The sequence below is a fragment of the Argopecten irradians genome, chromosome 3 (assembly GCF_041381155.1).
Source record: "Argopecten irradians isolate NY chromosome 3, Ai_NY, whole genome shotgun sequence".
NCBI lineage: Eukaryota > Metazoa > Mollusca > Bivalvia > Pectinida > Pectinidae > Argopecten > Argopecten irradians.
The window spans coordinates 46,225,275-46,248,345 of NC_091136.1; the positions used below are offsets into that span (position 1 = coordinate 46,225,275).

The 23,071-nt window shown below is 36.3% G+C and overlaps 1 protein-coding gene across 1 annotated transcript; it reads left to right on the forward strand.

The window, feature by feature from the left end:
* Positions 1 to 710: 710 nt before the first annotated feature.
* LOC138318802 (ras-related protein Rab-13-like) lies at positions 711 to 6,137 on the forward strand. The gene is made up of 7 exons (XM_069261506.1): positions 711 to 1,149; positions 1,565 to 1,706; positions 2,634 to 2,681; positions 3,006 to 3,056; positions 4,430 to 4,525; positions 4,822 to 4,947; positions 5,657 to 6,137. The coding sequence occupies exons 1-7, from the start codon at positions 1,139 to 1,141 to the stop codon at positions 5,819 to 5,821; spliced, it is 639 nt and encodes a 212-aa protein (XP_069117607.1). The 5' UTR covers positions 711 to 1,138; the 3' UTR covers positions 5,822 to 6,137.
* The last annotated feature ends 16,934 nt before the right edge of the window (positions 6,138 to 23,071 follow it).

The window sequence follows — 23,071 nt, forward strand, 5'->3', positions numbered from 1 at the left end:
TAAATAAACACATGCTTATTTTGTACATGTTTATGTTCTGTCTGTAGTCATTAGGTGGACCCCGTGTTCGCTACTTAGTATTTAGATTAATGTCCAATTATACAAACACAATGCACTAAACCTAACATTCATTGATTAGTTACTGACATTTCATGTCCAATTATTACATTATATGATGTGGTGCTCAGTCTCTATTCTAAAATGAAAAAATAGGAATCGTAAACAACGGGAAAAGATAGGATTTACGTTATAGATAAGGTGACGAATTAGAAGTGTTTAGTTGCTATTATTATTTAGGTAATTTGGTTAAAATGTGTATTTCTATGACATATTCTCTCAGTCTTTATGTAACAGAATTAGTCTAATTGAATTGTCCCTTTATAAGGTATTCAGTTTCGGGACCCCGTACCCACAGACTACATGAATGTTCTTAGATCGAAAGTTTTCATTCATAAACTCGTATACTGTTGAATTGTAGGTACCCAGCGTTGGATTCAAAAGCAAAAAACAAATGGTAAAATTATTTTTAAATATATTCCCGTTCGGGACATTTAGGTAGATTGTCGTACGTATGCAAGACTATGCATGTATGAACATGACTTCTATATTATGAATAAAGAACAAGTTCTATACACTGTAGTAACATGTTAACACATGAGGATATTTAATCACGGTACACATGTGTTCGATGATCAAATATACACCATAATCGTATATCCTGTCACTGCCCCCAACTGATTTTTTGTGGCCCTGATATTACACGTGTATGGTCCCAGGATTTTTCATCTTTAAACTGTGAATGAATGTAATTTTGGAATGCCTAAGACCCATGCATTATTGGCCGCAACTACGTCCAAATTGTGCTACTATCCAATATTCCGCTGCGAACAATGCTGGTTGTAAATAGTTCCATACATGATCAATGTCATCTCCTTCACCTATAGCGAAACTGACAGTAGAGAAGGCTCGAAGTGTGCCAGGCTACCCACGGTTGAGTTGATATACCTGTATAGCTATTGATTATTGGATACACACATACACGTACCCGATATAGGTCTGACGTGAACTCTAGTTCGAGTGTAAAACATCTCACCTTTACTATACAGAGGATCCGCGTACCCAAACTAAGATCATCAACATGACAGAAGAGTAAGTATATTTGTTTCATTATATACTATGTCTGTTTATGTCTCATAGTAACTAAGTAAACATCACTCAAATATCACCCGGGCCGTTTTCGTTTATTCGGAACAACCGGTTCGACCGTTTTTAAAAGTCTTTATTTCAAGTATAAATCCTGACGGACCTGCAGTTTATGATACAGGCCTGTGAGGGCTTTGTCAAGGCTCGTCTGAAAAAAAAATATAAAATCACCAGGTCCGTCTTTAATTCATAAACGAACAACTAGGTCCAACCAGTCAAACCGCATAATCGAAAACGGCCCAGGTGAGTGTGATAACGAAGGGAGGTAACTCTTAATGGACAAATATGTTTTAATGTATAAAATGATAAATACAGTTAAATTTAAGGCATTAATTGTAATATCTCATTACCGTTTGTATAGACGTACTGAAGAAGTGAAAGTAAACCTCGACCCAGACAAAACTGGACCAGAGGCTCCAGGGAAGAAGCCTGTGATGATATGTAAAATTTTATTAGTTGGAGATGCTACTGTAGGAAAAACAAGTCTGCTACTTCGATTCGCAGTAAGTATACATAAATACCGCTTCGCACGTATTTGTGCTCAACTCTCAACTCGCAAATATATTTCTTGTATTTTTCCTGTCAACATAATTACAAACATGTACTATTTTCTCGGTAAATTGGTAACGTTATTTTCAGACTTTTTCTGTTTTTCTATATGAAAATGCAAATAACTGGATTGACATTTAAGTGTCACGCAATTGTCATATATTGATATTAGTTAGTAGTAGTAGTCGTGGTTATCTACGAATTTACTTCAAAATGGTGGGATAGCATAATTGTAAAATAAGATGTAATAAAACGTCTAGGTATCCTCTTTGATATGTGGATATGAAGAATAGGGATATTGGTTTCGATTATTTTTAAAAATCTCAAAACAAAACAAACAATATCCTATATAACAACATAAGGAAGTAAATGTAAAATGACGCATCTGTCATGTGTTCTGATACGTTGTAAACGTACAGTATAGTTTTTATCTTACCACAATACTGACAACCATTTCATACTATTTAATATTACAATGTAAATTGTATACTGAGTACGGAAAATATAAGAATCACGAACAAATAAAATGAAGTAGGAGTAGCAATTATATAATATTCTGATGTTTATCTCTAAGGTTAGCAGAACAATATGAGACAATCTTTCAGATGACAACAAAACATGTCACATTTAAGGTAACCAGCTGGATGTTTACTTAGACAAAAGAATATCAAAATATCGAAAGCCTTCGTTTATTTAAAAAAAATGGTTCATCATATAATAACTCTTATGACGTTTTAGTTAGAATTACATTAGAAGAAAGTATGAAAACAAAATTTACTTACTTTGAATATGTTTACTTTACATTATCTTGGTTCTAATTAAAAATTTGAATTTGAAATGTGATTGATAGGAAATGTCTCATTAATTTAATTTTTTTGTAGAACGATACATTTTCAAACATATATACTACAACAATTGGAATAGACTTTGTAAGTATACCATACATTTTATCGATTGTAATAATTCCTTTTTCCATTGCATGATGAAATTATTGCTGAATATGTATATATCTGTTATTCTTTCAGTTTTATCTGTTGAGTACAAACAATCTTTAAATTACCGGTACTGTATCTGAAAAGTCAATGTCAGTTTTCATACGTTTTCGAGATACCATCAATACATATTCGAAACAAATAATCATGATGCTTCACAACAACGTATTTTTGAAGGAAGTTAAAAAAGAAGTTTTTTCTATGAGTAGTAATGCTATTTAATGTAGTACTATTACTATTCCTAATTATTCGGTTCCATAGCGAGTCAAGACTATTGATCTGCCGAATGGTGCGTCAGTAAAACTTCAGATCGTAAGTATTAAATACTACACTTATTACACTTTTAATGCTATTTAAGCTTAAATGTCATTGAGTAATTTGTCAATTTCGTAATTAATATATATATATATAGTATATATAATGCCGTGTTGATATATTTTTTTCTTAATATCTACTGATGCACAACGTCTTTTAAAAGTTTAAGAATAGTATATATATATATGCTTTCTTATCTTCCATGTTAATATTAGCTATTTCCTCCGACTTATTTCCATAAACCTATATGATAAAAAGTTGTAATGTAGGCCAAATATGTATTTAAAGGGACATGAACCGAAATAAACCTTGAAAGTTTGAGTAAAATACATATTTATGACGTGCCAGACATCTTACTAAATAATATAGTAAGAACGTAGTAGTCCCCCTTTTACTTATTTTATATGAGAGTTGTTTCCCATGACATTTTTACTGGGAATTAATTATTTTTATACACTATTAAAGTAATTATATATCAATTTATTTTGAAAGGATACGAATGGTTGCGATGTAATAACGAGTAAATGATGATTATATCTGAAGGTAATGTGAAAGAATATAGTACAATTATTGTACAAATATGTCAAAAGAAAAAAAATATAGAAAGGTAATTCCATAATTCTATATCTTGGAGTGACCCGGTAGAGCAATTATGCTGATTGAGATAAAAATAGTAGCATTGAATTTTAGTAACTTCCCACAGTGTACTGCACAAATAAAGCACATTAGCCCTAGATACTCTGGCCCTGACACCAGACTTAGACATTATGACATATAGATGTCTAGCGTAGGACCAGGGCGCAGTGCTATATCAAAAGGTGAAACTCGACGACACCGTTTGGTATCGGTGTCAGAGCCAGAGTAGCTCGGGCTAAAAGTTCATGTAACAAAAATGGCGGGTTAGAAGCGTGGGTGAAGCGAATACAAACAAATTCCGATAGAAAACGGAGTACGGAAGGGTCACTACATTGTAACGTGCGCGATTGTGAAAGGAGGTAAATATAAAATTATTTATAAAAAATGAATGTTCCTTATAATTACCGTGTCAGCAACTTCATTGGTAAATATGTACAGTATATACATTTGGTTACCTGGGAGAGAACATACATAGTCACTGCCCGTTGTTCAATCCTATTTCGATTTAATATTGAACTCAATTTTTGTTTTCATATATTGTTTGAAAATCTGATCTGAAGTTACTGTCACGCTGAAGTCTTATTTAGATTGGATCAAATTGCTTTTGCAATCTTCAAATTAAAGTTATCAATATTTCCACCAAGTTGCCAAATGGAATTCTTCGAATCAAGGGAGATTTATAAAATGGTTATTTTCCTGATTTTGAATTAATTGTTCTTGCATTTATTTTACAGTGGGACACAGCAGGACAAGAAAGATTTAGAAACATTACAAAAGCGTATATCAGAGGATCATCAGCCATCTGCTTTGTGTATAACGTGAATTCAGTGGTAAACATTTAACTTTGAGATCTCTTGATTGTCTTTAATCATTATTCTAACATTGTTTCATTTGCAAGTTTTACTACTTTGATATGTTGTAAATAATAATAAATGGTCTTCCTACTTACACCTATTTGTTCACCAGATAGATTGATTAATGTATCAATTAATTCGAATAAATAGTCTTCCTTTTAACCATTTAGATCACAATGTGGATTCAGTAAGGTATCAGTTCATTCGCTCCAAGATAAGGTCACTACGGACTATTTTATCGATGTCATTTGTGTTTTTTGTATTATTTACAGGATACATTTCGTAATCTAACAAACCATTTTAACCCCGAAGTTGAAAATCAAGAAGTTATCAAATTTATTGTTGGAAATAAAATCGAAAGAGCAGACGAGCGACAGGTGTCTTATGAAGATGGAAAGGTAAAATTTTATTAAACAAAAATATATAAAAAAAAAAAAAATAACACAAAATGGCAGCCGAATCTACAAGGTTAGTAAAATTTATATTTAACATCAAATACACTTGAATTACACCTTCTTTCTAAGTTAAAGCTCGCCTCACGAAGACAGTTGGTGGGAGGCAGGTTATAAAATCACCCTCACCCTGGATTTAGTGTCGGTGCTGGAAATCACAGGTTAAGGTTTTGGTGCAAGGAAAACAATGTTGGATTTGATAGTTTCAAGAGGCCAAATGGGCCGAAATTACCAGATTCAAGTGTTGAAATACATTTATACGTAACAGCTGACAATGATGTTTACATTAATATAGGATTGTAAGTATTATGATGGATATGGGCAAATATTGTAAGCATTTACATTTTGAAAACCTTAGAGAATTTCAATATGCCCAATGGGCCAATTTGTACTTTACTTTTCCTCTAAAGTAGACATTGATTTTTGACTTTATATGGCTTAGGATAACATAATAAGTTGTTATGGATATGAACAATCGTTTTGGGGGTAAACACGGGTTTTTAGGGTTTCAAGTGGCCCAATGGACAAAAATATAGTCGCATAAGTAAATTATTAGGTCACTAACGGCTGTCATAAGCGATCTTTGATGTTCTCAAACAGCTCTTGTTGATACATATACAACACATACTAAAGAAGATGTTGTTTTTGTCTGTAGAAATTTGCGGATGAAAAGGGATTCGAATTTAGAGAGACTAGCGCTTCCACTGGTGCGGGCGTGAATGATTTATTTCATTCCGTGGCGAAAGCAGTTTACAGGAAAAATAATCCAGGGTCTGCACTTGGTTGGACTGGTTCGGCGTCCAAATTCTTTAAAAAATAACACGCTAAACTCTAAAACTCGAATTATTATTTAAGAATGAAAATTCTATTTGAGTTGCATCGAGAATACGCAAAATTAAATGAGCAATTCATATGTAAATAAATGAGCCAAGATTGGGACTTTGAATACGGCAAGAATAAGCTACTAATAAATAACGGCTTCTGTTGTAATTGTGTTACTTGCTCACAATAAATGTTTAATCACATGACTACATTTGTCTTGCCTTTGCTGTACTTGCTATTTTGACTAAACGCTATACAAATGCCATATGTATATACTGATATAACATGTGATATAATAAAAATCGAAATAACAATATCTTGTTACTTATAATTTGTTTGTTCATGTTCGTTTCAGGGTAAGTACCTAAACCAGTGTTGAATTCTATATTTATCATTTCGTTTGTATTTCAAAGGTAAGAGATAGGTTGGACATAAGGATCATAACTGAGTTTTCATTTCATGCGAGATTTTATAAAACGAGTCTAAAGAAGTTTTTTTTTTTTTTTTTTGCGAGCCTTGGCAAGTGACATATGCAAAAATATTACACGCGCGAAATCACTGGATATCAGGCGGAGTATGCGATAAAACATTTAATTTTGAAATGATTAATGCTGCGATGGTAATGCTTGGTAAGTTAAACATGTATGAACTGACACTTGTCAGCCTCATAACGATGCACAATAATTGCGGCATTCTTCCCTTTGTTATCAATTGGTTTAAACATTAGACAGTGATAGCCTTTCCTGGCAGGCCTTATTCAAGCGGTCCTTATATGTATATTTATACATAGTGGGGATCAAAATATATTAAGTACATTACATCTCCCATATCGTCCTGTGTCAGTTGGTCTGTCCGAAATAATTAATATATGTTGATATTTACATTTCCGTTTTCATCATCCTATATAACCTTACTAATCGGGCAATCGTTTACATTTGCGTAAACGCAGAGGGGCTGCTGCGCAAGAACACAAACCGAATGCAATGAAAAGCATTGTGTTAATATTAATACGCGCGTCATTTAAAATATCTGTACAAAAAATGCAGTTTACACACCAGTAAAAATCATTCCTTAAATGAAACGGGCAAATGCGTGCTTGCGCAAGTTTATATTACTCTATAGAAAATATATATGGCCCATGTAGATCCATTTGTGCATGAAATATTTCAGTAATTTCAACTTAGAATGTTATCGTACTTGTGTTATTCAAATGTTAAATATATACATGTATGTGTGGATTACTTGTTTCAGTGGAATCCGAGGGAAAAGTAAAAAGAATGAAGTCGTGCTATTGGTGATTTTTTATTCTACATTTATCCATATATTAATGAGAGAAAAAATCGTTTTATGTAATATAATAACCAACATGCATGTCTCAAATTATATCATAACCAAAACGCAGTAAGATTTACCTCCCTTCGCATTTGTTCGATTTCCATACAGTGTGTCAGTAGCTCAGCCAGTGGATCATCAACTACGTCGTCTCTCTACTGATAGTTACATAACAAAACATGTTAATACGTACTTCTCTTGATAATATTTCAGCTTAGATGTATGGCGTGCCGAACGTTGCAAAATTCAATAAGTAAAATAAGATGTGTAAAGAAAAAAATATTTTGTAATATATCGTTATACGTGTTCATTATGTTTAATTTGTGTGTAAAAACAATGAATGTTTGTGTAATCTTTTTAATATTTATATGTTAAAATAAAATTTTTGTTCAATAATTTCTTTGTGTGTATGAAAAATATATCTGTGTGTGAAAATATATATTTATGTGTGATTTTCACACACAAACATAAAACAACATCACACACAAATATGTTTTTACACACAAACCATTTTTTCACACACAAATATAAAAAAAATACACATAAATATATTTTTCTCACACACAAAGAAATTTTGTTCACACAAATATAAAACAAAATCACACACAAATATATATTTTTACACACAAACCATTTTTTTCACACACAAATATAAAAAAAACCACACACAAATATTTTTTTCACACACACAAATTAAAAATAATGAACACATATAACGATATATTACAAATACATTTTTTTCGCACAAATGTTTTACTTATTGAATTTTGCAACGTTCGGCACGCCATATAGATGTACATCTCATCTGTTAACATTGTTTACAATGATGTGTCCTTTGTTCACATTATGGTTCACAGAGTGACTATCATAGGTACCCACACGCACATTTAATACATAATCCGCCTGGTACCCAGTGACCTCGCCCATGTATAATGTCACTAGTGTAATATAACCTGGAACACTGCTCATTGCCTGGAAGTTAATTGTGAAGTCTTGACTAGACGTCAGTAAACATGTAAAGATTATTGCATGGCTTTTGAGTAATAAGGGATTTAGTACACCCGAGCGAAGCGAGGGGGTAATAAGTCCCGAGTGACGAGAAATCATGCAATAACTGACTCGTTGCATGCTTCTTAACCTCGAACAAAAAGACAATTTGATTAAAAAAACCCACACCTTTCCATCTCTATACCCCCACTCTCCCATTGCTCTCTATGTGATTTACCTGTACCTATTATGTTTGGAGCACTTTTCAGTATTAGATCGAGGTTCCTTGCTCAATGTTAATACATCAGTTTGTCATTGTCCATTGTAAGGAGCACAAGGAGTTTTGCCATATGTAGAGATACAAACTTTGATGCAAAATGGTGCATCAAAATGTTTTTAGGATATATGTACAGTATGACACAATTGGATGATCATCAAGCGATTGCAAGAAAAATAAGTAAATGAAAAAAGAACCTGTCGGAAACTTTAAATGTAAGTAAAGTTTCTTTAAAATTAATTCCATATATGCTTCCAATTGATAAATATGTATATTAAAGTGTACACGGAATGGTTTGGTATGTAAGGCTTGATAAATGCGTCTTTGAATAAAATTTAGAACGGAGAAAGTACGAGTTTCATAGCGATGACGGTATTAGAGATAATGCTTTTGTTTGTTTGTTTGTTTGATTTATTAACGTTCTATTAACAGCTATGGTCATGTAAGGACGGCCTCCCATGTATGCCGTGTGTTGCGTGTATGTTGTGCGAGGTGCACGTTTTGGGAGACTGCGGTATATTCGTGTTGTGTCTTCTTGTATAGTGGAACTATTGCCCTTTTTATAGTGCTATATCACTGAAGCATGCCGCCGAAGACACCAAGCAACACACCCCACCCGGTCACATTATACTGACAACGGGCCAACCAGTCGTCCCACTCCCTGTATGCTGAGCGCTAAGCAGGAGCAGAAACTACCACTTTTATAGACTTTGGTGTGTCTCGGCCAGGGGACAGAACCCAGAGCCTTCCTCATAGGGGCGAACGCTCAACTCAAGGCCAAAAGTGAGGCGATGCCAAGGGAGGCATTAGGAAAGATAAAGTCAGTTAGGAAGAAGAGAAAAGATAAGATCCTAAATTTAGTCGCCTTTTACGATCATGCAATAGGGGCAGCAGGTACAATTCTAACGCCCTACAATGCGACTTTTCTCTTAAACACACCTGAAGCCCCAGGCCACTGACCCCGATTCGGGACCCATGACCTGTGACGTCACGAGGACAACGGGACCTATTCTACTCGCATAAGATAGAGAGGCGGTTTTTGGTGTCTGCCATCTAATATAAACTATCTGTTAGTAAATATCGATTTTGAAGACACAAATACCTGTGTTCATGTCCGATACCTATTTAATATTATCCTTAATCACAGATATGAGTTTGAAAAACGCTTGAAAACAGGGATTTATGCCATGCATACATGTATATTGATGTACATAAATGTACCTGTCTTAGATAAATAATTTTACACAATAAAATGTTCATAATAATCCGCGAACATTGTATATCTACGGTGGTTGGAACCACATATATGTGAATATTATATCAAGGATTCTTGATTATGTTATCCAAAGCCGACTCGGGTCTTTGAATGTCTACTGGCTAAACCCGCTTAACAGATTTCTGACTTTTTTTATATAAAACCTGCCCATACGATTAAGTTATGATTCCAAACAGAATTTGTTGCATATATGTAAATGCATCTACATATGAAATCGATCTATTTGTCTTTTGACGAAACATATTCAGCTTACATATAATACAGTACACTCGGCGACTTGTTGATATTTCGCTCTACAAGTTCATTCATTAGTGTCTTTAATTGAAAAATAAATCATGCACGGGTCAGACGAAAACAATGAGACTGAAGATGTCTAAGTGACAAGTCTAATCCAAGTAGCAGATATCAAGTACAGAACAAAAACAGAACTGTCATTCCGAATAGCCAATGTCGTGCTGCGTTAATCTCTATACCTGTATACTGCAGTAACTAAAACGCGTGGTCATCCGAGACTAATGAGGGGGCTACCCAGATTACGTAAGAAAGGTGTTTAGTGACCTGTCACGCTTTGTTGATTAGCTCGCGTCAGCTGTCAAAAGTAAGATCACAGGTAAGTTAGCGATGGACCATCATGTTATTGTTGTATAATGTAATATTTGTTTACACTTAAAAATCCCTGGTTTACAGTAAAATATACCGTTCTAACATAACATATAACAAGTGTATCAATTACTAGATGTACAGTATATATTCCAGAAAGACTCATTATACATTTGTCTTGTTTATATGTTCTGGTTACACGTAAATGTATCTTTATAACAAAAACTACAAAATTATTTACAAATGGCATGTCGAGAAAGAACAATGAAAATATAATGCTCAATGTCAGAATTTTGATATTTCTGATAGCTGCTAGATTTCGGATATCCATTTTTTACTCCCCTCCTAATTTATATCTATGATATCTACGTGTATTGAACTATGAAATACATTTAAAACATTTTCTTTTCGTTATGTTGGTTCTTGAAATCAGAAACATATAAACATATATATTTCTGTTGAAATCCATAGGTCTAAAGAGAATTTTTATTTATACAGAAACATATTCAAATGAATAATTATATAACCATCATTTTTCTAATTCGTCTCTTTTTAGATCACATTATGAAAATGGAATTTCCCGAGGTTTGATAATTTAGAAAGTTGTTAAAACAGAGATAAGATCTCTAGTTAAATGTACCAGAAACATAAATAACGTATACATGTTTCCGCTTATCTACAAATGTATTTAGCCTGATTTCAGTTGTAATATTTCCTATTATATATATAATTAAATCGTCAACATAACTGTAAACTGTATATATATTTGTAAAATTCTCGTAACCCCATTTCAGGAATACATATATGTTCCCCTTTTTGCTATAACCCCACTACCAAACACCTCACTGCCGTTGTCCTCGTGACGTCACATCCGGTTATTCCTCAAATCAGCGTGAGCGGCCGATTCCCTGATTAGCAGTCGATATACAGGTAAAAATCGAGCACTTCGGAGGGCTGTATCTCAGTACTGAAGCGGCCGATTTTGATGCGGTTTTCAACATTCTTGTCAGGAGATCAAACAGAATAACATATCTAAATATTATTTTCCGTTCCGTGTAAAATGTAGTAGTGTTATTTTACTACTTTTATTTTGTATACGTTATATTTTAGTGCGCGTTCGCGTATGGTCCGTGTAGCGATAGTCGCGGGTCGCGGATACGCAATGCGACAAGATCGTTGGCGCGCGCGCGGAAAAGGCACGTGTAAGTGAGAGCGATGAGTTATGTGAATGTGACGTAATGTGTATGTCAATCATATTTGTGTCCTTATATGGTATTAGTCTATTGTCTACGTCGAGTGAATGTTGGGTAGTTTATCTGGGGTATTGGTCACTTGGGGTTTGGATGACCAAGAGGCAACATCGATCTCTAGTAGATGAACTGATTGCAGACTCATAGGAAATTAGCCCAATACATAATTGTAAGTACCTGTATGTAGTTTAAATATTATTATCATAATATAATATAATATCTATTTAATATATTTGATTATGGTAATCGTTTATTTAAAAGTAACTTATCATTTTTGGAATTTCGATAAATTTTAATATCGGGCATAATTATTCAGACGGAGAGTGATTTCGATGGTATTCGTATTGTTTTAATTAATTGTATTGTTTTATTATTTCAACAGTATAAAACGAGTGGTTTGAGCTCGTCGGACGACGGTCCGGTGAAACCCTCTTCACACTGAAGAGGTGGGTATTTTTTTATATATTTCAATTCTTTTATTACTTTCGGCCATTCGGCCTATCAGTCATACAAATATTGAACATAAATTTCAGCATGACATATACAATACTATATCATATAGAGAATGTAATATAAATGTATAGTTACAACATGTACTTTTATCTAATAAATGAATCATAATGATTACATATCAGTCTATACCTTGATTATTTCTTAGTTTTGTTGCCTCGTATATATATTTTCCTAATGAACGTAACTCCTGTATATTTTTCACTCTTAATAACTCAATTAATTTAAATACAGATGGGTTTTTCCAGTAGTAACTCTTAATATATTTTTTTCTGACATTATTGTATTTGTTACATTGCAGGATAAAATGATATTCGTCTTCAATTTCTCTTGAATCACACATACTACAAAAACGTCTTAATCTTGGAGTATTATTATATCTACCAGCTTCAATAGCTAAACAGTGTGAAGATAAACGCAACTTGGTAAGACAAACTCTATACCGTTTATCAATATATTTCGTGAGATAAAAAGGCAAGGTAATATTATCAACAACATATTTATATATATGGCATTTTGGAGATGCCTCCAATAAAGAATGTAAATGTTGTTTGGCTTGGTCAAAAATTCTAAGCTTAATCATTGGCAAAATGTTATTACTACAATTTCCATATAGTTGCTGGTTTTCCCAAACATATCCAAAACCAAGTGAAAAAAGTTCATTTTTAACAGCAGTGACCCAATTAAAACAATTTCTTGTGTTACCATTTCTTAGAAATTCATATGATCGATTTAAGATACAATTTTTTGAATTAATTAATTTAAACCAATATTTGATAATTCTAAATTTCCTGTAATATTCCAATGGATATCGTCCTAACTCACAGTAAATCATAGAATTTGTGGTAGATTTTTTAACGTTAAGTATTTGTTTGCAAAAATGAGTATGAACCTTTTCAATGTCCTTTGCTTTTGACGAGCCCCATACTTCACAACCATAGTTTAAGATACTCCCTATATATGTATCAAAGAGATGTAGCATAGTTACAATATTTAATTTCATATTGTTAGATTTTTTAAAGAGGGCAAACATGGCTTTGCGGCCTTGATTTGATAATTGGCTTTGGATACTTTGAAATTTATTATTGAATTTCAAACATACTCCTAAATATGTGAATTCATTAACACAAACAAGATCCCTGCCTTGATATGTCCATTTCTCGTTAGCATGTACAGCACCACCTTTTCGGAAAACAATAACCTTTGTCTTTTCTATATTAACAGCTAGTTTCCATTTATTAGAATACCTTCCTAGGTTATCTAGTAAATCTTGCAAACCCTGAACAGTCTCCGAAAATAACACCATATCGTCAGCATAAAGCATCAGAAAATAAACTCAGATCTTGAAAGTCATATTGCGAATTACAATGAGATATGAAGAAGGATTCAAAATCATTAACATATAAAGAAAAAAGTATTGGGGAGAGAATTTCTCCTTGGAAGAGACCGATTTTGTTATCAAAAAAGTCTGAGATTTGACCATTAAGACTTACACATGATTTCACATGCCCATATAAGGATTTAATCAATTTGAGGAGTTTCCCTCGTATTCCTAACTTTGACAATTTAAACCATAAATGTATACGATCTACACGATCGAACGCTTTTTGAAAGTCAACAAAACAGCAGTATAAACGTTTGTTATTACTAAAAGACTTTGTAATTATTGAATGTAACGCAAATATAGCATCAATTGTACTCATTCCAGGACGAAAACCAAATTGAGCATCTGATAAAACGTCGTAAGATTCACTCCATTTCAGCAATCTACGATTCAATATCGATGTAAAAAGTTTACCAAGACAACTTAATAGACTTATACCTCTGAAATTACTAGGATTCGATTTATCTCCTTTTTTTGTGTACCGGAGTGATTACAGCTCTAGACCATTCAGCCGGAAAATATCCCGAATTCAAAATGCTATTGAATAAAGAACAGAGTGCCGGTAAAAGTAAAGTTTTCCCGGATAATAAACATTCATTTAAAATACCATCCATCCCGTGAGCTTTACCACATTTCAATGACTGAATTGCTCTAGAGATTTCATCAACAGAAATTTCAAAATCTAATTCCTCGTATACTGGTATATCGTATTCATTATACAATGCAGGATCATTATTGGAATAATTATCGTCAGCACTTGTGACATCTACTTCTGATAATTCTTTAAAATAATCATATAAACAATTTAAACTCATTTGAGGTCCCGATGATTTTTGCTTTGCAAACTTCTTATGAAATTGTCTTGGGTTATATTTCCGTAAGTTATCCAACATATCCCCTTCTATTCTTATATATTGCCTCTTTTTCTTAGATTCCAATCGCTTATATATACTCTTACATTCAATTAAAATACCGTGATTATTACGTGATTTACAGCTATTGAAGTCACGTAAAGCATTTCGATACACATACCATTTGTTTTTCAGTTCAACATCAAACCATGGCTTGTCTTCGTGTGTAAATTTATTTGTGTATTCAAAAACACAGTCACCACGCCCTGCTACACTTGCACGTTCTGTGTGAACCGCTGACGCACGCGAGTCGACACGAAGATGTGACATAGCATTAGTAATCTCTTGCGTTAGTGTATGGACGCGATTATCAACAATATCTTGTGTAACAATACCTTCAATGCGCACCGAGTTATTAATTTCCGTTATATTAAATTCCAAATTTTCCAAAAACTGATTTTTCAAATCATCATTCCATCGATAGACGGTACGTGTGTTGTAGGCACACGTGTCCTCGCGTGTGTCGCTACTATCGACCAATCGGGAAACTGTATTAATTTGCACGTGTAGGGGGGCGTGGTCAGATGTCATATTAAAATTTCCAACAAAAAACTTATGTACACATGTGAATAAGGTTGGACTCATTAAAAGATAATCAATTACACTCGATCCATTGTGTCCACAATATGTGTAACCATTTTTAGAACATAAACCTTCTCTTCCATTACAAATTCGTACACCACATGTTTTACAGAGTTCAATTAAACGATTACCGAACTGGTTTACTACACTGTCGGGGTTGACCCGCCTCTGAATGTCAACGTCAGGTATATACGGAATTAAATTAGAAAGTTGTCTTGTAACATTAGTATGCAAGCTATCATTTTGAATAAAGTCATTTAGACTACCTGTGCGACTGTTAAAATCGCCTAATAACATAATTTCACCGTCCTGGGTATATTTACTTATACTTGTTTCCAATTCATAAAATAAATCACAATTATATTGATTGTAATATTGAGAGCCAACAGGGGGCATATAAACACACGCAAGAAAAATATCTTTATCTTTACCTGTCAATGTTTTGGATATCTTTACCCATACTACTGAGTCAAAAATAATCTCGCATAAAGAAACATAATCTTTTAATTTTGAATTGATCAAAATACATATACCACCTCCTTGTACGTAAGCCGTTCGTTTTCTAGGTATGAAATAAGACTTAAAACCATCAATTTCTACAGAGTAATCATTTGGAATCCAACATTCTGAAAGAAATACAATATCATATTTTTTTATATAAGAATTAAAATCATTTATCTTCAACTTTGTGTCTAAACCACCATTAATGTTCCAGGATAATACAGAAATTGTCTCACTCTCTATATGTGTGTGACTGTCCTAACGTCGTCCTCTACCGGTCGCTCCCTGACGGGCGGGGTCCGTATGGGTTTTTTTCATTGTAGCGCGTGAATCCGAAGTTTTCTCTACGTGCAGTACCCCATCAATATAGAGTTTATCGCGTTTAATAAAGGCCTTCTTGTTTTCCTCCCGCGCCTTTTTACATATGGGCCAGAGTCGTTTTCTAGTTTCCTGAACTTCGGGAGGATACTGGTCGGTGATGTATTTGTTCGTGCCCCTCAACTTACTGGATCTCTGCTTCACCTCCTCTTTTTGTTGGCGGTATCTACTGTTGAAACGGGCGACGATTGGACGGGTCTTGCCCCTTCCTTTCTCCCCGATCCTATGTGCACTGTCTATGGCAAGACTATCAGGTATCAGTAATGTGTCGCGAGCCAATGTTTGAATCTTAGCTATACAATCTTCAGTCGGGGATCTAACCCTTCCTCCCCCACTAGTGTCGACCGTGTCGAAATCCGGACCATCCTGCTCGTCGATACCGAAAAATAGTAAATTGTTTCGCATAGAGCGGCATTTCAGATCTACGATATCATCAGCGGCCCGTTCAAGGGCACTGTGTAAACCTTCAAGGTCACCGAGGTTACGTTGTTTTTCAAATTTGGAGTCAAGAAATTGTTGTGATTTTTCAACCTCGTCGACTCGAATTTTCAAAATTTTAACATCGTCAGTCATATCTTGAATAGCACGTTCAATGGTATCAAGCTTAGACAATTTACTACTGAGACTGTCCACTTTGGATATCAAGGTTTTCGCCCATGGCGGGGGGGTGTCCTGTGTTGGTGATGACATACAAATGTTAGGCGGAACTGTAGAAGTAGGCGAAACAGTATGGTACGGTATGGGGCCTTGATAATAGTTGTTTGGAGTGGGTTGTTGGCCAAAGGGTTGGAGAGTTTGTATGTTTGACGCCATGTCCATGTTATACAATGTGTACGTATTACGTGTACTCACGGTTGGGTAAACATGGCTCATCTGTGAGCCTTCCTTTCCTGGTGATTTTTTCGTAGATTCCTTCTTTTTCCTTTTCTTAGGGGGCATGAAGGCAGGTATACCTTTTCACCATCCTCTTCAGAATCATCACACAGTAAAGTTCATGGTCAGAACACACGTATAACTAAAAATTCTGAGTAAAAATCGCGGAGCGCCATGTAGCCACGTCTATACCGGTCGCCATGCATATGCTATAGTTATGTAATAGTTGCCATCTATACATATAGATGTTGTTAATTGCTATTATATATGTTCTGATAACGAACTGGTTAACTATCCGTTAGAACATGTAAAGTAATATTGAACATATGAGTATAGCCGTATAATTGTATGTATATAGATAACTGTATATTAAATGGTAATATGATGTAATTCATGTTACAGGGTATTATTTTAATGAATAAATGAAGTGAACCCGACAACAGCATTGGTGTCTTCCTTGAAACCATAGCTACTACATTGGCGCCCATGTATCGTTGGATTGATGACCTTTGTGTACTGCCAGTCGACACGCATGACGGGATACGTTGTGATTCCTACCAAGTAGAATAGCGACCTTGAAGGCCCGACAGGTAAAGTCACCTGTGTATACCTATCGACGATTCACCTGGTGAATGAATGAATGGATTTCCATTGTGTATGTTTGTGTATCGGAAAGACACGCGTCTACGTTTGAACGACCTACAGATGACCTTGACCAGCGAGTGCGCGTGTACGGCACGTTTCCTATATGTGCGTATCTATAGTGAATTCTAAGCTGAAAGTGAATGGATAAGAACTGGACGAAGGAATATCCGGAGGAGACCGTACACGGTAAATGACATTTGTGTACCACTGACTTTTCATATATCTTGCTATAAATCTTGTGCTTCTTCTGTGATCTTCAGTTAAAAAGTGTAAATTGACATTCTGTATTTCACAAAAGTTTTTTTTTCTCTTGATAACGTTGTTCTAAAATTTGTGAATATTTACTTGATTTCAACTACCGATTCAGTATTTTTATTATTTTCGTTCGTTGTCATAAGATGTGTATTTTCTAAATTTGTATTTCCGGTTGTGAACTTCCTGTTTATGTACTTCCGGTTATTCTGTACTTGTGGCATATTAGTTCCGGTAATTTTTTGACATTTTTTTTAGATATAAAAAATACTTGCTTTCAGAATCTTGTTTATTTTCACGATAGTATATTAGTATGGAGTAATTGATTATTTTTTTTGCTGTTACACGAGTTTATTGGATACTTATTTAATTTAGATTTTTGTTTGCTACAATTACTTGGTTTTGTTTGCGAGCGAATTAATTATTTTTTTTTTGCATTGAAGTTTAGATACTTTTGTTTTGTTGGTACATTTATATTTTGGTTGTCGCTGTGTACTTTGCTAAAAATCACTCGTCTCTGATATTTGTTTTTTTTTCTTTTTGCCGCATTTTTTTTTTTACTTTAACATTTGTTAGGATTGTTTGCTTCTAAATGTGCCATAGGTGTACTTGTTTTTTTTCTCTGCCGCTTTTCGCTAGTTTATTTTTTTTTACACTTAGGAGTTAGCATGTAGGATAGTTTGTTGTTGTTGTTTTTTTTCAGTGGAATTTATAATTTTTTTTTTTCTTTTGTGGGAACTTACTGGGTCAATGTTGGTGTGTTCTATGTTATATGTACGGAGTGAATCTTTCTGCATTTATGTTGAGTATATGAGTGTGCGTTAGGTGCTATTTTTGCTATTTTGGATTGACGCTTCGGTCTCGTACGCGTGTTGCATATATATTGACTGCGCGCGATCGTGTATATATGTTTTTTTTTTAGTTGCTTTGGATGTTGCTGACTTGGCTGGATATATTCAGTAAGTGTTTACATCTATGAGGACAAGAGTAGAATACTTGTTCCGTGTTTGGTAAGGACACGTAGATGATACTGGTGTTTGTTTGCTTTAGCATTTTATTATTTTGTTTATGTTGTAACCCTTGCTTTGTTATGTCGGATTCAAAAGAGAAACTCGCTCAGGCGGAAGCGATACCTCCACCCGAGGATAGCGATCCTGTTGCGGAGGCGACGAAGTTATTTTCTCAGCTTGGTGCTAGGCCCAAGGGTGAAAGTTTACTTACTTTGAGGAGTCAGATGATGGATTTTCTCAGCAATACTGGAGGAGTGGATACTGCGGACCCATCGTTACGTGGTCATGGGGTAAGTAATACTCAAAGTACTAGCTCTTCTACTTTGGACACGAGGTTCTATAAGATACCTATATTCTCCGGAGATGATTGGAAAGGCGAGGCTTCGTTTGATTTATGGAAGTATGAGGTACAATGTCTCATCGATACGGGTAAGTCTCAGGATATCATTGGACAGTCGATTCGGAGGTCGTTGAAGGGAACTGCAGCTAAGGTAGCTATGAGACTTGGAGCTCATGCGACGCCAGCCCAGCTGATCGCCAAATTGAGAAGCTTGTATGGTATTGTTGATGATCAGGAGACTTTGCTGGAGAACTTCTATGCAGCGCATCAACAACCTAAAGAGACCGTGACAGAGTGGGCTTGTAGGCTTGAGGACTTGTTGCTGAGGGCTGATGCTGCTATAGGACCCGCAGAGCGTAATAAGAGGTTACACAACAAGTTCTGGTCAGGATTGAGACAGGAGTTGAGAGACATAACCGGCCACAAACATGATTCTATTTCTGACTTTGAGGAATTGTGCATTGCAGTCAGGTCTATGGAGAGGTCAAGAGATGGTGGTAAATCTGCGATGGCGACAGCTACTGTTCATTCTGTGGTTGAAGGAGAGACGAAGGATGAGAAGGATGACTTGAAATCTATGGTAAACCAGTTGTCTGCCGCTATTCAGAGGTTAGAGAAACAGATGTCTGACGGAGGCGCGGTATCTTGGAAGAACAAGCCGAGATCATCGTAACCGGAATAGAGGGAATTCAAACAATTATGGAAAAGGATCTGTTTACCATTCTAGGCCATCTCAGGATAAGTCTGATGGGGATGATGAGTCATTAGGAAAGAAACCTGATGTTATCTGCTGGAGATGCAGGCAGCCGGGACATATTAGAGCGCGATGCCGAGTAATATTGGATCACTCGCGGAGTTCGGTAAAAGGGAAGGAGTCTATGAAGACGGACCGCTCATAGATTTCCGAATACAAGGTCCGGACGGACGGAAGAGGACTACTGGTGCACGGATGATTGGCAATGCTAATGAGGTAGATGTCACAGTAGATGGCACTGGAACCAGAGCTTTACTGGATACAGGCGCGACGGTGTCTACGGTGAGTCAACGATTTTATGAAAGCCATTTGAGTCATCTGGAATTACAGTCTGTTGGTGAACTACTTGCTATTGAGTGTGCAGATGGACAACAGTTGCCGTATTCGGGATTGATTGAGACGAATGTCAAGTTTGAAGGATTACCTGGATCAGCTGAGCAGAGCTGTTTATTGTTGGTTGTTCCTAACAGCAATTATAACTCGAAGGTACCAGTTTTGTTCGGGACAAATGTTTTGGATGTATTATTAGGAGATTGTCGAAGGAAGAAAGGACCGAAGTATCTACAGAAGGGGTTGGATACGCCATGGTTTTTAGCGTTTCGTTGTATGACGTTGAGGGACCGGGATTTAGCGAGGAATCGTAACAGCATTGGTCTTGTTAAGAATGCAGGAAACATGGATTGTATTTTGAAGCCCAATTCTACGGTTACTCTAAAGGGATACATAGATCAGCGAAGTGCTTATCCGACTACTTGCGCTATCATTCAGCCTACGGAACGTTCTAAACTGTCGAAGGATATAGACGTTACGCCTACTGTATTCTCCTACGATTGTGATAACACACAACCGCTAGATATCCAGCTTTCAAATTTAACCACAAGGACATTTGTAATTCCTCCTAAGGCCGTTTTGTGTGAAATACAGCCGGTGGTTGTACAAGAGTTGCCTAAATCTGATGACGAGATGGGAATACTTCAGTCGTTTATGGACAAGATAGACTTTTCAAATTCAGCTGTTACCGAAGATGAATTGCGTATTGGAAAGAAACTCATTAAGGACTACGAGGATATATTCTCACATGGGGACACTGATCTTGGATGTACTGGTCTCGTGAAACATCGAATCGATTTGACGGATGCAGTTGCTTTTAAACAACGTCACAGGAGGATACCGCCTTCTATGTACGATGAAGTCAAGACTCATCTTCAACAACTGCTATCTGCAGGAGTCATTAAGCCATCACACAGTCCTTGGTCTTCGAACGTTGTTTTGGTAAGAAAGAAAGACGGATCATTTGAGAATGTGTGTAGATTTCCGTCAGTTGAATCAGAGAACCATACGGGATTCATATGCTTTACCACGAGTGGAGGATATTCTGGATTGTTTAGCTGGATCGCATTACTTTACCGTGTTGGATTTAAAATCGGGTTATCATCAGATCGAGCTTGAGGATGAACACAAGGAGCGTACTGCGTTTTCTGTTGGCCCATTAGGATTTTACGAGTTTACAAGGATGCCATTTGGACTTACAAATGCTCCTGCGACGTTTCAGCGCTTAATGGAACGATGTATGGGAGACCTACACCTTGCCATTTGTTTGATATATCTTGATGATTTAATTATCTTCTCAAGGACCTATGATGAGCATTTGGAGAGGTTAGGAAAGGTTTTTCAGAGATTACGAGACAACGGATTGAAACTTGCATCTAAGAAATGTCAGTTCTTCATGAACAGAGTTGCCTACGTGGGACATATTGTTACACCTGATGGAATTGAGGCTGACCCAAAGAAGATTGAGAAGGTACGAGATTGGCCGACACCAACTAATCCTGAGGAATTACGTCAGTTTTTAGGGTTCGCGGGATATTACAGAAAGTTCGTGAAGGATTTTGCAAAGATTGCGCGGCCTTTAACCAACTTATTGCCACCAACAAGAGATAAGAAGAAAAAGGGTAGAGTGAAGTCCGATGTGGGTACCGTTAAATGGATGTGGACGTCTGAACAGGCTACTGCATTTCAGAGTCTGAAGGATGCACTGTGCAACCCACCTGTCCTTGGTTATGCTAATTACAGCCGGCCGTTTGAGCTGCACACGGATGCGAGTACCCAGGGACTAGGAGCTGTTCTTTATCAAGAGCAGGATGGACATTTGAGACCTATTTGCTACGCCAGCCGAGGATTAGGTAAATCGGAAAGGAATTACCCAGCTCATAAATTGGAGTTCTTGGCGTTGAAATGGGCTATTACGGAGAAGTTTCATGATCATTTATATGGACAGAAATTTACAGTTTTAACGGACAACAACCCTTTGACCTACGTCCTATCTAAGGCTAAGCTTGATGCGGCGGGGCATAGATGGCTGTCCGCTTTATCAGCATACAACTTCGAGATAAAGTATCGACCAGGAAGGAACAATGCCGATGCGGATGCTTTGTCACGACTTCCGGGATGTAGCATTTCGGCAGAGTCTGTGCAAGCAGTGTGTAAGGGAGCAGTTACCTGTAGTGGACCCTTGGTAGAATGTTTGAGTTTGTCAGCTGAGGCATTGGATACATTTGAAGTTGAAGACGAACATGGTTTCCGCACGATGACAGCACGTGAATGGAGAAAGTTACAGGCAGATGATGATGTCATTGGGGAATGGTTGCCAGTCATAAGGCAGAACCTGAAGCCGTCACGAAAGAGGTTATCCGCTATTCCAGAGAGCGCCACCCTTAAGAGATGCTGGGATAGCTGGAAATTGAAACGTGGTGTGCTGTATAGACACATGTCTGATGAAGAGGGCGAAGTAGACCAACTTGTACTGCCGGCTTCCATGCGCGAGCAAGTGTTGACGTCGTTACATAATGATACGGGCCACCCAGGACGCGATAGAACGTTATCATTGCTGCGGGATAGATTTTTTTGGCCTGGCATGACCAAAGACGTGGAGAAGTGGCTAAAGGAATGTCAAAGATGTCTCTTCAGGAAGTCTAAGATTGATGTCAAGGCACCGTTGGTAAGCATTGTCACCACCCAGCCCATGGACTTGGTGTGTATGGATTTCTTGAAATTGGAAGTTTCCAAAGGCGGGTTCCAGGATGTGTTGGTAATTACTGATCACTTCACGCGGTACGCTAAAGCGATACCTACCCGTAGCCAGTCTGCTAAAGCGACTGCTGAGGCGCTTCAAGGATTTATTGAGCATTACGGAATTCCACGGAGGTTACATTCCGACCAAGGCGCTAACTTTGAGGGGAAGGTAATCGAGAGCTTATGTGACACACTACACATCGCCAAATCAAGGACGACGCCATACCACCCTAGTGGGAATGGGATGTGTGAGCGATTTAATCGGACCCTTATTGACATGTTGGGAACACTGGAGCCTCATCAAAAAAAGGATT

Excerpts from the sequence above, each read along its gene's own strand:
- LOC138318802 (XM_069261506.1), top strand. Across the intron at positions 4,526-4,821 it reads TGTATAACGTGAATTCAGTG|GATACATTTCGTAATCTAAC; the intron begins GTAAACATTTAA and ends TATTATTTACAG. Across the intron at positions 4,948-5,656 it reads TGTCTTATGAAGATGGAAAG|AAATTTGCGGATGAAAAGGG; the intron begins GTAAAATTTTAT and ends TTTTGTCTGTAG.